Here is a 13,282-nt window from a genome sequence, read left to right as displayed (position 1 = left end):
ACCCGCCAAGTTATCAGGTGTGCCGCCCAACCCTTAGGTCTAAAATGCTAAAACTGTACGTTTTGGGTAACTTTACATAAACCTTGGTGGGATTTTGTGCTAGCTGAGGGGAAAGCGGCCAGCCAAGCCAGCAAAGGGCTCGAGGTCACCCTCCCGCCGCTGCAGACACCTTTCGGCGGGCGGTGGGACGCCTGTTGCCAAGTGGCCCCGCCGCCCGGTGCCCCGAGGCCGGTGCCGGGCCGGGGAGGGGCCGCCAGTCCCTGCGGGGGCCCGGGCTGTGGCCGGCGCCGGGCGGATCCTGTCAGCGCCGCTGCCAACCCCCGGCGCGCGGGGGCGGGAAAGCTCCACGTGACCGCGAGGCCGCGCGGCGGCGGCTGGCGGGGGGGGGGGTAGGGGGTGTGTGTCACGTGGCCCGCAGCGGGGCGGGCGGGGAGGGCGCGGGCGCTCCTCGGGGGTGGGGCCAAGCGCGGGAGCTTCCGGACGGCGGGGAGGTGGGGCCTGTGACGTAGTTCCGCTTCCGCCTGGGCGTCGGGGTGGCGGTGGTGCTGCGGGCCGCCGCCTGCTGCCTCGCTCCTGGCCTGCGCCGCGCCGCGCTCCTCCCGCCCAGGTACCCGCCGCCGCGCAACGGCGGGCTGCTGCCCGCCCGGCCTCTTAGCCAACGGGAGGGAGGGCCGGGCCGCTGTGTGGGGAGGAAGGGGAGGGGGTTCCATCCCCCACCTCGGCGGCGGGGCCGTCCCCCGGGGACTGCCGGGCCTCAGCTGGCTCTTCCCCCTTCAAAGCCTCGGGAGAGGCGGGTGGGGAGGTGCCGCCTCCTCTCCCGGCCCCGGCGAGCTGCGGAGGGGTGGTACCGGGGGGTGGCAGGCCTCCCAGCAGGTAGCCTTCCCCGCCCGGAGACCCGCCGCCTGGGGAGGGCCGATCGCTTCGCGGGGCCGGTGGCGGCCTAGTGGTTGCCGCCGCTCTCCGTGCCGTGGGGCTGGCTTCGCTGATGCTGCAGAGCAAAGGAGGTTCCTTTGTAGAAGATCTGGTTTACGCTGTAACAGTGGTAGCTACTGTGTCTTGACTGGGCAAAATGTTTTGTTGGCTTTATTGATGCTAGATGATCGTCATCCGTAAATGACTAAAAATGAATGTGGATCGCACATAAATGACTGTTTAACTCAAAGGTTCTTCGTTAAAGAAGGTCTCAGGCAAGTCGATTTTTCATAGTTTATGAGAAGTTGATTCATTTTATCAAATGTTAATATACTTAAGGTAGCTACTTACTGGGAAAGCTAGCACTGTGTGGTATTAAAGGGTGCATTGCTTGGAGAGATATCTGACAGGTTTTTATCTCTGAGAGGGAACTTGTTTCTAGGTAGATTCCATAGAAGACAGTGTTGCTCTGATGCTGTTCAACCTTATTGTCAGTGGATGTAAAACCAAAGGTAGCTTTTTTAAAAAAAAACACTGATACACCTTGAAACTACCCTCTCCTAGACCTATGGAGACCAGTGGCTGATGCAAAAATTTGAGGTAAATATCAAGCCAGGCCTAGAAACCTCTTTTGATATTCTTGAAACTTGAGTTCATTCAAGTATGTTTTAACAGTGCCAGATCAGCATGTGAAAGATGCCAGCCATATCCATGCAGTGGGTTTGGAGCCTGAAAAGCAGTTATTACTGTATCCTGGAAAAGCTCTGAGCCTCTGTTCAGAAGCAAAAAGCTTTGTGACTTTGTCACATTGATGCTAGAACTGGAATATGACATGCAGTTTTGGTGGTTTTATTGGTGGGGGGCACACATGCGCCAAAAACCCTCCAGTGAAGATAGCAGATAGTCACTTACTCTTGGGGTCAGTATGTTTATTTCATCCAAAACAAATAAAAGTAAGTAAGCTGATAATTCCTGAGTATATAGCTTTGATAGGAGGAGAACACAGGTATTCTTTAAATAGTTTTAATAGCTAGTTCAGGAAGACTTCGTAAGAATTGATAATTGGAAGCTGGATAACGTGATGAGCATGGGGTCTGTAGTGCTAAACAAAGTTTAGAGGCAACTATGGAAGTTATGTTTTAATTGTTCTGAGCTGCTGGAGTAATAATCTTTTGCAAGATTCATGGGGTAGGATGGTGCGGACAGGAATAATCTTGCGTAGTGGAGACTCACTGTTCTCCGCTGATTCTGTATCACAGCTGGCACATGAACAATCCACCTCAGAAGTGATATATGTCTGCTGGGTTTAGAACCATCTGCTTGTGATGTGGTGACCATCTGAAGTGATTAGGTCTGGTCTTGGTAGGGAGGCAGCTGTGAAACTGAATGGCCTGTCACGGGTGGAAAACTGGAACAGATTACAGTCTTTTATGGCTTTGTATTTTACAGGTCTTGGAAACTGATAAGACTTCTATTTTGAAGATTTTTTTTTTTTCTGGTAGTTGATAATTTATAGCAAATGCAACATTTTAGTTGTCTGGTCATAATTAAATCTGTCCTGAAAACGTGAAAACTAAAAAGCTGACTACTGTCCTTTTTGTTAGTCAAAACAGACATGGGAAGGGGCAAAAAGATCACCAAATCTCATCTAGCTACTAATGATATAACCGTTTATTTTGTTTATTTTTTCCCCTCCTTCTGTCTGTTTACCAGTTGTCTTTATTCTCCCAGTGAATAAACATGCAGGTCAAATTAAATGAATGCGTGGTACGCAAGCGCATCAGTGTGGCTGCTGAGAAGGCATTAAAGATAGGGAAAGGCCAGCTATAAAATGTTGATGTTTAATGCCTGAAGGTAGAAGCTGCAGGAATTTGCATATTTTAGGAAACATTTAGAAGCTGTCTAAGATTTGGTCTCTCTTCCATTTTATCTGTATAGCTATGTTGGGTAGTTATACTTATGTGGGCAGAAATCTTGTAGATGAGGTTATGCTGGTAGGTATTAGTCATGTTAGAGTGACAAAAGAACCTCTTTCCTGATAGAGCCATGCCACCCAGTGGAAATGCAGCAGAGCCTGTTGCATCTAAAAAGCATTTTTTCTGTGTTTGAAAAATGATCTTGGAGACGGGAACTAAATCTGGCACATCAAGTGTTTGGAAAATGTCATACAACTAAAAAAAATGAAAGCAGTTGATGCTTAGTTTTGGAGAGCTTTATTAAAAGAAAGTGATTTGGACAGCTCTTTCTAATGAGTGTCCCTAAGGACTGATGATGGATAAAAGTCAGGAAAGGCAAGAGTATGAGAAAAAGTACTACTACATCCATCCCTTTCAGTTGGGCTGGATGTGATCAGGGAGAGTTTAGAGCTTAAACACTGTGGAGCTGTCTTACTGTGGAAGCTGTTTAGTAGGACAGCTTTAGTATGCCACACGTAACACCACACTTCCAGAAACTTTCCAGGGCTTTCACAGACCTCTCTGAAAATCACCAGTTGGTCTTGAACCCTGTTGGTAGAACTAGCCAGCCGGTGCTGTGTTGGAGGGGTGCTTCCCAACCTTTCTCCAGCCTGTGGCGTGGAGCTTGGTACGCTTGCTTGTCTCACCTACCTGCTGTTAATTTTTGGGAGCAACTCATGTGTCCAGGAGAGCCTGGACTGTGGTTTGAAGATTTTGCTGTGTGTGCTTTCTGGGTAGGTGCAATGGAAGTCCTTCATGCCCTTTCATCACTCTTCAGGATAAAGGATTAGAGAGTTTCTGCTCCTGGATGCCTTTTTTGCAGACATCGGTGATCTCTGTCTATCCCTGGCTTCAGTTTGACACTTCTGGCCATATGCGTTCTCAGAGGTGGCTGGGAAATGGTGCCCTGACCAGTGGTTGGGAGCTGGCAGGCTCTGCACTTCTGGAAAGCAGGAGATGTTACCAGGGGCGGTGGCCTTCAGAAAACAAAGGAAATCGTATCTTACGGCACAGTGGATGTGAGCAGGACTTCGGTTTGAGTGCTGCCAGTTCTGTAGTCTTTCTACTCCCTGCCAGATTACTTAAATTCCTGAAGCCTTCTCCTTCCACTCACTCTTTACTTCCCTCAGCTCCAGGAAAGAATAATTTGAAGTAAAGTTTAGATGTGGCAAAACAGACGTCTGTGACATGAATCAGCTTTTCTCTGCTTGTATCGGTGCTTCTAGGAAAGCTTGAATAGAAAATGGGAGTCGATTTGTTAACTGTACTGACACTAAAACTCTAGTCAAGAGCCATTCAGTACATTTTTCTAAAATCTTGAGCCCATGCATGATGAGTAGGTACGTTAAAATGGAGTTACTTGGAGGTCTTCTGTCTGACAGTGTCTCTCAAGTCCAGTTTGCAAGCATCTGAATGCCTTCGGCAATATTCTTACAAATATAATTGATATTTCTGTAAGATTTTGATTGAAATTCTTTATACTAGTGTTGTAGATTCTGGATTTAAGTACAAATTAGTTCATATATTGTCTGAATATGTCTAATGGTAATTTTCAGTTTCCTATTTACTAATTGAAGGTGGCAGTACCCAGATGAAATGTGTGCTTAAAAAACGTCCCTGAAGTAGGCCATCCTGTCGGCGAGAGGATCCTTGACATGCTTGGCATTGGCTCAGTAATGCCAAATGTTGCCAACAAATGTTGCTCTTGTCTGCTTGCCAAAGCAAAAAAGCCACTAAATCTCACTATAAGCTATGCTTAACTACGCTTTTTTTTTAATAAGTCGCGCAGCAGAATTGTCTCCTTAATTTTCATGACACAGAAATCTGCTGACAAATATTGGGGTTATTTGTTGATATTTTGTAAGCAGGCCTGTTTCAACTGTATTCATTCACAGTTTTGACTTGAATTTACTACTCCCTGTCACTTTTCTGACAGATCATGGGATTTTCTTCTGCATTCGCCTGTAGGTCTGTTCTTTTCTTCCTTCTGTCCCTTGCAGCATATGTTCTAACTTCTTCTGTGGGCTTTTTTCAATCTCTTGTGGATCTGTTTTTCAGTTGGTCTTATCCCATCTCTCCATCTGCCCAAAAAAAGGATGATTCTTGTGGCCTGTTCTGGTGTTACTTTTTGTTAACCTGGGTTTGTGGGGTTTTTTTTCTTTTTTCTTATGAATACATTTACATGCATACCTCTGTAAAAAGTTATTTTTGTTCTTGTCTCTATATTAATGATTGATTACCTATATTTTGTGGATTATATTAGTTTCTGTGTCTGTATAGGTAAAGTACATATTGAAGTACAATGCCACTAAAAAGCACATACCAACTTGTGATTATTATTGAGTATGGTTCATTGCAAAAAATAATGAATTTTAATGTAAGAGGTATCTATTGATGAGAAATTGAACTTTTTTTGGTAGATGTCTCTTGAACAGCTGAGCTGTTAATAATGGGAGCAAAATCTACCTTCCAGAAGTAGATCAGTTGGTTTCTCAACTTTAAACAAGTAGTCATTGATCATTGAGCACAAATAATGGGCTGGGCAGAGAACGGATCGAGAGCAGCCCTGAGGAGGAAGGCTCGGGGGTGTTGGTGGACGAGGAGCTCAGCATGGCCCAGCCCGGAAAGCCAACCGTACCCTGCGCTGCATCACCAGCGACGTGGCCAGCGGGTCGAGGGAGGGGATTCTGCCCCTCTGCTCCGCTCTGGTGAGACCCCTCCTGCAGTGCTGTGTCCAGTCTGGGGCCCCCGGCATCAGGGGGACACGGACCTGCTGGAGCGAGTCCAGAGGAGGCCACGGAGATGCTCAGAGGGCTGGAGCCCCTCTGCTGTGGAGACAGGCTGAGGGAGTTGGGGCTGTTCAGCCTGGAGAAGAGAAGGCTGCGGGGAGACCTGACAGCACCTGCCAGTACCCAAAGGGGCCGACAGGGAAGCTGGGGAGGGGCTTTTTACAGGGGCCTGGAGTGCAGGACAAGGGGGAATATTTTTAAACTAAAAGAAGGCAGATTTAGGTTAGACAGTAGGAAGAAATTCTTTACTTGTGAGGGCAGCGAGGCACTGGCACAGGCTGCCCAGAGCAGCTGTGGATGCCCCATCCCTGGGAGTGCTCAGGGCCAGGCTGGATGGGGCTGGGAGCAACCTGGGCTGGTGGGAGGTGTCCCTGCCCATGGCAGGGGCTTGGAACTAGATGGTCTTTAAGGTCCCCCCCCAAACCAAACCAATCTATGATTCCAATTTGATCAGTGTACCCCATCTGACTTAGGTATTTGTACTTACTTGAAGGAACTACTGCTGTTGTAAGCTAATGTTGAAGCTTTAACTAACCTTCAGATTCATACAGTTAGGCAGTGATTTCCACCAGGATGCTACCTTTGTAGATAACGTATTTCTTAAAAGGTTTATTTAAATTATTAAGTGTAACGTGGAAGTTCACTGTGTTTCCACCGGGGTCTAGGCTGCTCAGTGTGGTCATAAATAACTTGGGAAATGAGATGAGTGGTGTCTTGTTGATATGAAGCCATTCAGGAAAGTAAGGATTAGGTAATAAATGACAGGTACAATTCAATGTTGATAAATCTGATGTAATTCAGAGTAGATAAATGTATAGTGGTGGTGCATATAATTTCATATATAAAATGATGGGCTGACCCTTAACACTGAGGAGTGAGATATTGCTACAAAAGTGTCAGTTTGATAGTCATCAAAAAGCAGATGAAACATTAAGAAGTATTAGGAAGGAAATAGAAGACGAACCAGAACATAATTATGGAACTGTATAAATCAGTGATTATCCTGCACCTTGAATTCTGCGTGGTTCTTCTTGTCATTCATCTCAAAAGGTATAAAAGAATTGGAAAAGCCTCAGAGAGGCAGTGAGAGTAATCAAAAGTATGGAATAGCTGCTGCACAAAGGTCAATGAAATAAGATAGAGCTCAGCTTGGAGAAGGAACAGCTGAAAGAAAATGGTAAAAATCTGTAGAATAATAATAGCATGGACAGTGTGGATAAGAATAGACTTACTGATTTCCTCAGCTGCAAGAATGAAGGCGCAACAACTGAAACTAGTAAGATCCCAGGTTAGAACAGAAAGAAGGTGCTTTTTTGTATAACAGATAGCAGCCCTGCGGAGTTCCTTGCTAATGGATGTTGTAGGTATGAGTGGTACAACTGGATGTGTTTGTGGAAAAGAAATTATTTGAGGTTTATTATTCCATAGAAATTGCCTACAATTTTGGAAGACTCTGAGCTTGGAACTGTTGAAGTATCAGTTCTTGTTATTCCCTACTGGTCATTGTTGAAGATAAGATGGGATGCTGAGCTAAATGGCCCCTTGTTCTGAATCAGTACTGTCCTAAGATTAGGAAACGGTGTAGATAGTCTTCCCTGAAACTGTACAAGTTTATTACTCTAGTTTACATGTGCATTATTTGCATTATGTAATTTATAACCTAATGAAGCTTATACACTTGTTTGTCATAGGCTATCTATACAAACATCTGTCCTTGAGACCGATCTCTGTGTTAAAAGTGAGGTCTTCACCTTCAACAAGAAAAAACAAGGATTGTTTTTCATAGGGGTCAGCTTGACAGTAGTATTTGTACTCTTGACTTATATTTGGTATTTTTCCTCCTCTTATGTTCTTCTCCTTCTCCCACGCTCTTCCTTAAAACCTTCTGGCTGCACTGGGACATGTGCACCTATTTCACTTGCTTGTGGTTGTCTGTTAACAGTTCTTCGCCTCTAGTCAGTATTTGTTGTTAATCAAACTGACTATAACTTCAGCTGCCCTTTTGTATGGCTGACAAAGCCAGTCAACATTCATTGTGGTGAAGCTCTGGAAAGCTCTAAGTGCTGGAGTTGCCTTCATAAAAAGATAGCATGACTCACTGGTCCCTATATTCGATGTTTCTTGTAAGGGTTGAAAGGTTAGAAGTTAGGTACACATTAATGACACCTTTGCAATGTCTACGTTCAGTTAAGGCTAGCTAGCTGGAGTCAGTGAACATAAGTAAGAGCTTCCGCTACCGTTAGTATGTTCGGAAGTAATTGGAGGCTAAAGCATCAGCCAAGTATAGTTCTTTTATTTCTGACAATAAGGTCTGCATGAGGATTTAATCATGTTTTGCTTTTGATGCGTTAACTTCACCTGCAAGCAGCCTGCTGTACCTTTTCTGAGTCCCAGTTTAGAAAAGTGTGACTGCTTTACAGGCGTCACTGTCTGGGTAGGCTGCCTACTCAGTATGAAAACTTGAAATATTTTTTTAGTGTAATGTGACCCATTTATGTTATGTGTTGGTCCTGTCTGAGATGGGTAGAGGCTGAAGACTTTCATTTTCATGAGAACTTTATCAAGAGGAAAGTATATGGGTGGCATGTACCTGTGTGGGCCAGAGTCATTAAAACAAGCCACTGCGAAGAGGCACTGCCAGTTCAGTACTTACTGTGGTTTAATTGAGACAAATGTAGAGTGTCTCATGAACTCTTGCTTGAAATACTTTTATTATTTTCAACAATTTTCACTTTATTTTGCCTTACTTTTCAGCAAAATGTCTGGAACTGATGAATTTTCGGTAAGTCACAGTTTTTCTTTCCTGAAGGTCAGCCAGTTCTGGTACTTCATTCTAAAAGTTGACAACCTTTTTCAAGATGAAGGAGAGCTTACAGTGTGAGAGGCTAATTCTCCACTACTGCAGTTGTGGTGTTTTCCTTTTGGGCAGATACAGCAGTCTGGGTTAAACATACAAAGCTGCTAGGTGCCTTGTGGTCTCTCCTGCTGTGCTATTAGCAAAGGAGTTGTGCTTTAATAGGGTCAGAATAGCTGTAATGGAAATCTATGAAAATCTTTTCAGATTTGCACTGAACTTGCTTATTGCTTTGTGTGGTCGCTTGCCTTTTATCTTTGGTTTTCTAACTGCAGCATGTCAGAATGCCTCTTCTACCTTAATGATAGAAGCTGCACAAAAATTAATGTAATCGTGTCTGTGCAGCAACAAAGAGCTCTTCTCCTCCCGTTTTGGCAACTGAAACATATACTCGTAGTGGGTGGATGTCTGCAACTAGTAAGTCCAGTAAACATTTTACATTCTCACTGATGCTTTATCTTTTAGTTGGCAGATGCTTTACCAGATCAGTCACCTGCTAAAACCTCCAAAGTGAGCAGTACAAAACCTGGCCAACAGCCTGGTCAGCCACCGCAGGGCTGGCCAGCTTCGAATCCTTGGAACAACCCAAGCGCTCCCCCTATGGCGCCAACCGGACTGCCACCAAATACGTCTGCTTCCAGTGTGCCATTTGGACCTCCACCAACAGGAATGTATCCTTCAATGCCCCCTGGACCGCCTGCTCCATTTCCTCCTCCTCCTACTGGACCCTCTTGCCCTCCTCCTGGTGGTCCATATCCACCCCCAACTGTGCCAGGTCCTGTCCCACCAGGGCAGTATCCTCCACCAAATATGCCCTTTCCAGAGCTTCCAAGACCTTATGGTGGTCCAACAGAGCCAGCTGCACCTCCTGCTCCGGTTGGGCCATGGGGATCCATGCCCTCTGGAGCATGGGGACCAACAATGGGAGGGCAGTATCCTGCACCTAGCATGCCATATCCACCCCCAGGGCCATATTCCGCTCCTACCCAGACTCCAGGGGCTGCACCGACAGTACCATGGGGTACGGTCCCACCTGGAACATGGGGACCTTCACCGCCGGGTCCATTCCCTCCACCCACAGGATCATATCCAGCTCCAGGACTCTATCCTACACCCCCTAATCCTTTTCAAGTGCCATCTGGTCCTGCTGGTGCTCCATCAATGCCTGGTGGTCCCCATGTGAGTATTAATTTTGGTCTCAAATTACTCTAAAATGTAATACTTTTAAGTGTGGAAATTGAGTAGCATAAGACCTATTAGTGCAGGTAAGGGATTTCAGCACATCTGGTTTATTCCTGTAGTGAGTGGAATAATAGCCAACTTCTTAAATGCTTAACTAAACATACTAGAATGTTAAATTATATCAAGTTGGAGTGTGTCTAAGCATCACATTACAGTGGTCTTCCACTCTGTAGAAAGCCTTCTCTAAAAGGCCAAAAAGAAAGGGGGGGGCGGGGCAGGAGGGGAAGCCTTGTAGTAATTTCTGAAAGAGAAAATACTCTGTTCTCTGTAATCTAGTGAGATTGCTTCTAAGGCACATAGGGAAGGAATAATAAATTATAAAGATGAATTTGGTTTTAATTAAGAACTTCTGTAATTGTGAATTAACTGCTTTGTGAAAAGCCTGTATTGACCATGAATTATTGTCTCTTGCAGCCTTACCGTTGAATACATTCTGGGCAACAAAATACTGTAGTTTTCCACCTTCATCCACTACTTACAGAGATTTTTACAGTTTTTGTTTCAGTAATGTTTGGGGCTATGAAGAATACTTGCCTTCTGTATGTGCATTTGAGGTATGAAGGAGCAGTTTGCGTAAATTTACCTTGCTCATATGCTGGCATAATCATTTGGTTTCAAAGTGAATTACGAAGAACATACATAAAACTAACATCTGTAGTTCTTATGTTGGCAAGTATTCCTTGAAAAGACGGGAGTTGCCAAGTAAGGATTATAAAGAATCTGGCCCAAGGACTTAAAAAAAAAAAGTTAATTCTTAAGTTTCCATGGATGCTTTAAGTCTTGTTGCCAGACTTGTACTGGTCACTGAATGGATGGATAGTCATATTTTGTCTGTTTTCAGGTTATTCTAAAATGTCAATAAAAAGTGTTTCAAGGTTTTATTCAAGAAATGTAATTTTTGAACATGCTACAGTAATTCAAACTAAAGAGACAGAGCATGAGAACTTGAAGGTTTTCTCAGCATTTTGTATATATTTAAAACAATTGCTCAGTCTGGGACTACGGAAGAGAAGATGCGCATTTGAAATACTTGGTCTGACTTGTCAGCACACTGTTCGTGTTCACAAACAGGCATTTATGTGCAAATTTAATAACCTGAATGTGCAGTTAACTTTGAATCGACAAATGTGAGTTTTATGCATGCAAATGAGGACATCATTTTGCCAGTTCTCATTCTGTGGTGGTTGGAAGTTTGGCTTGGTCTATGTAAAGAGAAACTGATTCCCACTTAGGTAAGGTACTTCCCTATTTCTAACCTGGGTTCTAGTCATTTAATATTTGACTTTGCTGCTGAGTTGCGTGAACTCAGCAGACTTTTTCAGAGTCCCTGGAAACTGAACTTGAGCTTAAAAGATCAAAAAACCCAACCTCATAATTCCCTTCCCGGCAGTTTCTGGCATGGTGTTTAGTTCCATCGGCTACAAAGATCCTTATTGCCACAGTTGAGAACGAGGAGGTCTCATTGGGGCTCTGTTGAGTATCGTAATGGGGAAGAGTCCTCTGTTCTCAGCTGTGTGTCTGCATACCTCACTGAGTAAGTGTAATTTGGGAGTAATTGAATGTTTAAAAGCCTGTGCACTGCTGTGTAGCTGTCCCCCCTCCTCCCCCCTCTGAAGGGACACTACAGTAAGTTTTCATATTCTTGCCATATCTGTGCAAAGAGCATGCAAGGGATTTGCTGCAATGCTAGTTTAGTGTTATTGAGACACACAGCCATGTGTCTGTGAGAAGTTCTGGCACTCTTTGTGGTACTTCATAGCCTAGGCTTTGACCATGGACAGTTTGTTTCATCCCCAGCTGGGGATATCCTAACTTAGCCGCTGTAAGTAGAATTAAGAACAAATTTTGCTTAACATGGTAGTTTGTTAACTACCATGGGAGTCTTTGTATCATGGAACTGTGAAAGCGAGTTAATTCTCTTCCAGTACCTTATCGTGGCTTCCTGCATGCATGTGATGGACTATCTTAAAAACAAATGGGGTGACCTGGTGGTGATGCGTGTTAGTAGTCCTAGCCTTTACGGCAAAGTCCTGCAATATTTTTGCAGAAGGCGGCAGTCATCTTAGCTGTGCCTGTTTTACTCTAATGTCACGAAAGCTAATAGCAGAAGTATGTGTATTTTTTTGTTTTAGGGAGACAGTACTGAAGCTGAACAAAAATACTTAACGTTTCAGCTTAAAACCTGGCATCTGTAACCCTAGAAATAGGAACAAAAAGTGAGTCTTTACTAACCTTAAATAAGCCCCAGTTGCCCCCCAAACAGACTTGGCTTAGATCTTGGCAAGACTAATTAAAAATTAACATAAGAGAACATTGACTACATTTGCTCAAGTGCTTTTTTTGATACCTGCAGCCTTAGATGATAAATCAATGTAATGAAAAAACATTTATTCCAAATGAACGGATCGTGCAGTAGCAGCACTCCAGTTTGAAATTGCACTGGCCGTATGTCTTTGCAGGGAATGGGAAGAGGTAGGAAAGGATAAAGCAAGTGTAGCAAGTAATGATTTTTGGCAAGGGGATTTGTAAAAGTAACTAGACTTCTAGGTTCTTCCTGAAATAGGCAGGATTTATTACTGGAACATTTAGGCTAAAATTCAGTATATATGGGATGTTTTTCAATGTATATTCGTATTTCTTGAGATCATAAAACCTGTTTCATAACCCCTTTGTTTTTGTGAGCAAAGTTCTTTGCATAGCAGTGAAAAGGGTATACCTGTTAATCTATCGTGTAAAAACTCAAGTTGTCACTATATACCGTGTAGTAACTTTATCACATGTTATGTCAAGTGTGAGCAACTTCTGGCCTGAAGCTTTTGCAATGGAATTTGTACATTTCTATGCATCGTTTGAGTTAAATTGCTGAGAAGTTCGTTTTGACTTGTGCTTTGAGATTGACATACTGCATTTGTTTACAATATGAAATATAAGCAATCACATCTTTAAAGTATAGATTATCACCTGCTGCTGTATTTTCTTTAGATGAAACAAATATTGCTGTATGATAGTGAGAAGCTATAAATACAGGATTTGATATTTTTTTGAAAATGCTGTCACTTTTGTATAAGATTAGACATTAAACGTATTTTCAAGACTGTGGTGTTCACTGTTTTTCAATTACTGCTTTTGGCATGCTTGTGTAGACTTTTGCCTTGAATGAATAGTAAAAATAGGACATCCTTGATTTGCAAAGACTGAATATAAAATCAGAATTACTTGACTTCTGTGTTTTTCCTCTTCCTTTTGTGAATTTTTGCAGCTTGTGCATAAGGCATATTAAATGTGGATGCGACCATTGCGATATTGTAGCATATCAGCCTCGGGTATTGCCTGTTCACATAAATGCCCTGTTAAGAGGAAAAAAAGTAATGTGATCTTGCTTGTTCTAGAGGAGGAATGGGGCTTAATTTTTTTTTTACCTGTGAAGAGTGTGGTGTGCGTTTTTCCTGGCTCTGGACAATTCCTGTGCTGGGTTGACTCGTGGATGTGGTAAGTGACCCACAAACCAATGTTTTCATACGCTTGTCAGG

The 13,282-nt window shown here is 43.7% G+C and overlaps 1 protein-coding gene across 2 annotated transcripts; it reads left to right on the top strand.

Annotated features, from left to right (window-relative positions):
- Window positions 1–496: 496 nt before the first annotated feature.
- Window positions 497–12,847, top strand: MAPK1IP1L (mitogen-activated protein kinase 1 interacting protein 1 like). 2 transcript variants are annotated; one of them, XM_055716567.1, is made up of 5 exons: window positions 514–607; window positions 1,097–1,187; window positions 8,411–8,438; window positions 8,976–9,689; window positions 10,167–12,847. In XM_055716567.1, exons 2-5 carry the CDS (start codon window positions 1,114–1,116, stop codon window positions 10,176–10,178), a joined length of 828 nt encoding a protein of 275 aa, XP_055572542.1. In that variant the 5' UTR covers window positions 514–607; window positions 1,097–1,113; the 3' UTR covers window positions 10,179–12,847. The 2 variants fall into 2 exon arrangements, with proteins under 2 accessions (XP_055572544.1, XP_055572542.1); XM_055716569.1 differs by lacking the exon at window positions 1,097–1,187 and having other exon boundaries at window positions 497–607.
- Window positions 12,848–13,282: the final 435 nt, after the last annotated feature.

Source organism: Falco cherrug, chromosome 7, assembly GCF_023634085.1.
Source record: "Falco cherrug isolate bFalChe1 chromosome 7, bFalChe1.pri, whole genome shotgun sequence".
In the NCBI taxonomy this organism is placed as follows: Eukaryota; Metazoa; Chordata; class Aves; order Falconiformes; family Falconidae; genus Falco; species Falco cherrug.
This window is presented reverse-complemented; position numbering and strand designations above follow the sequence as displayed.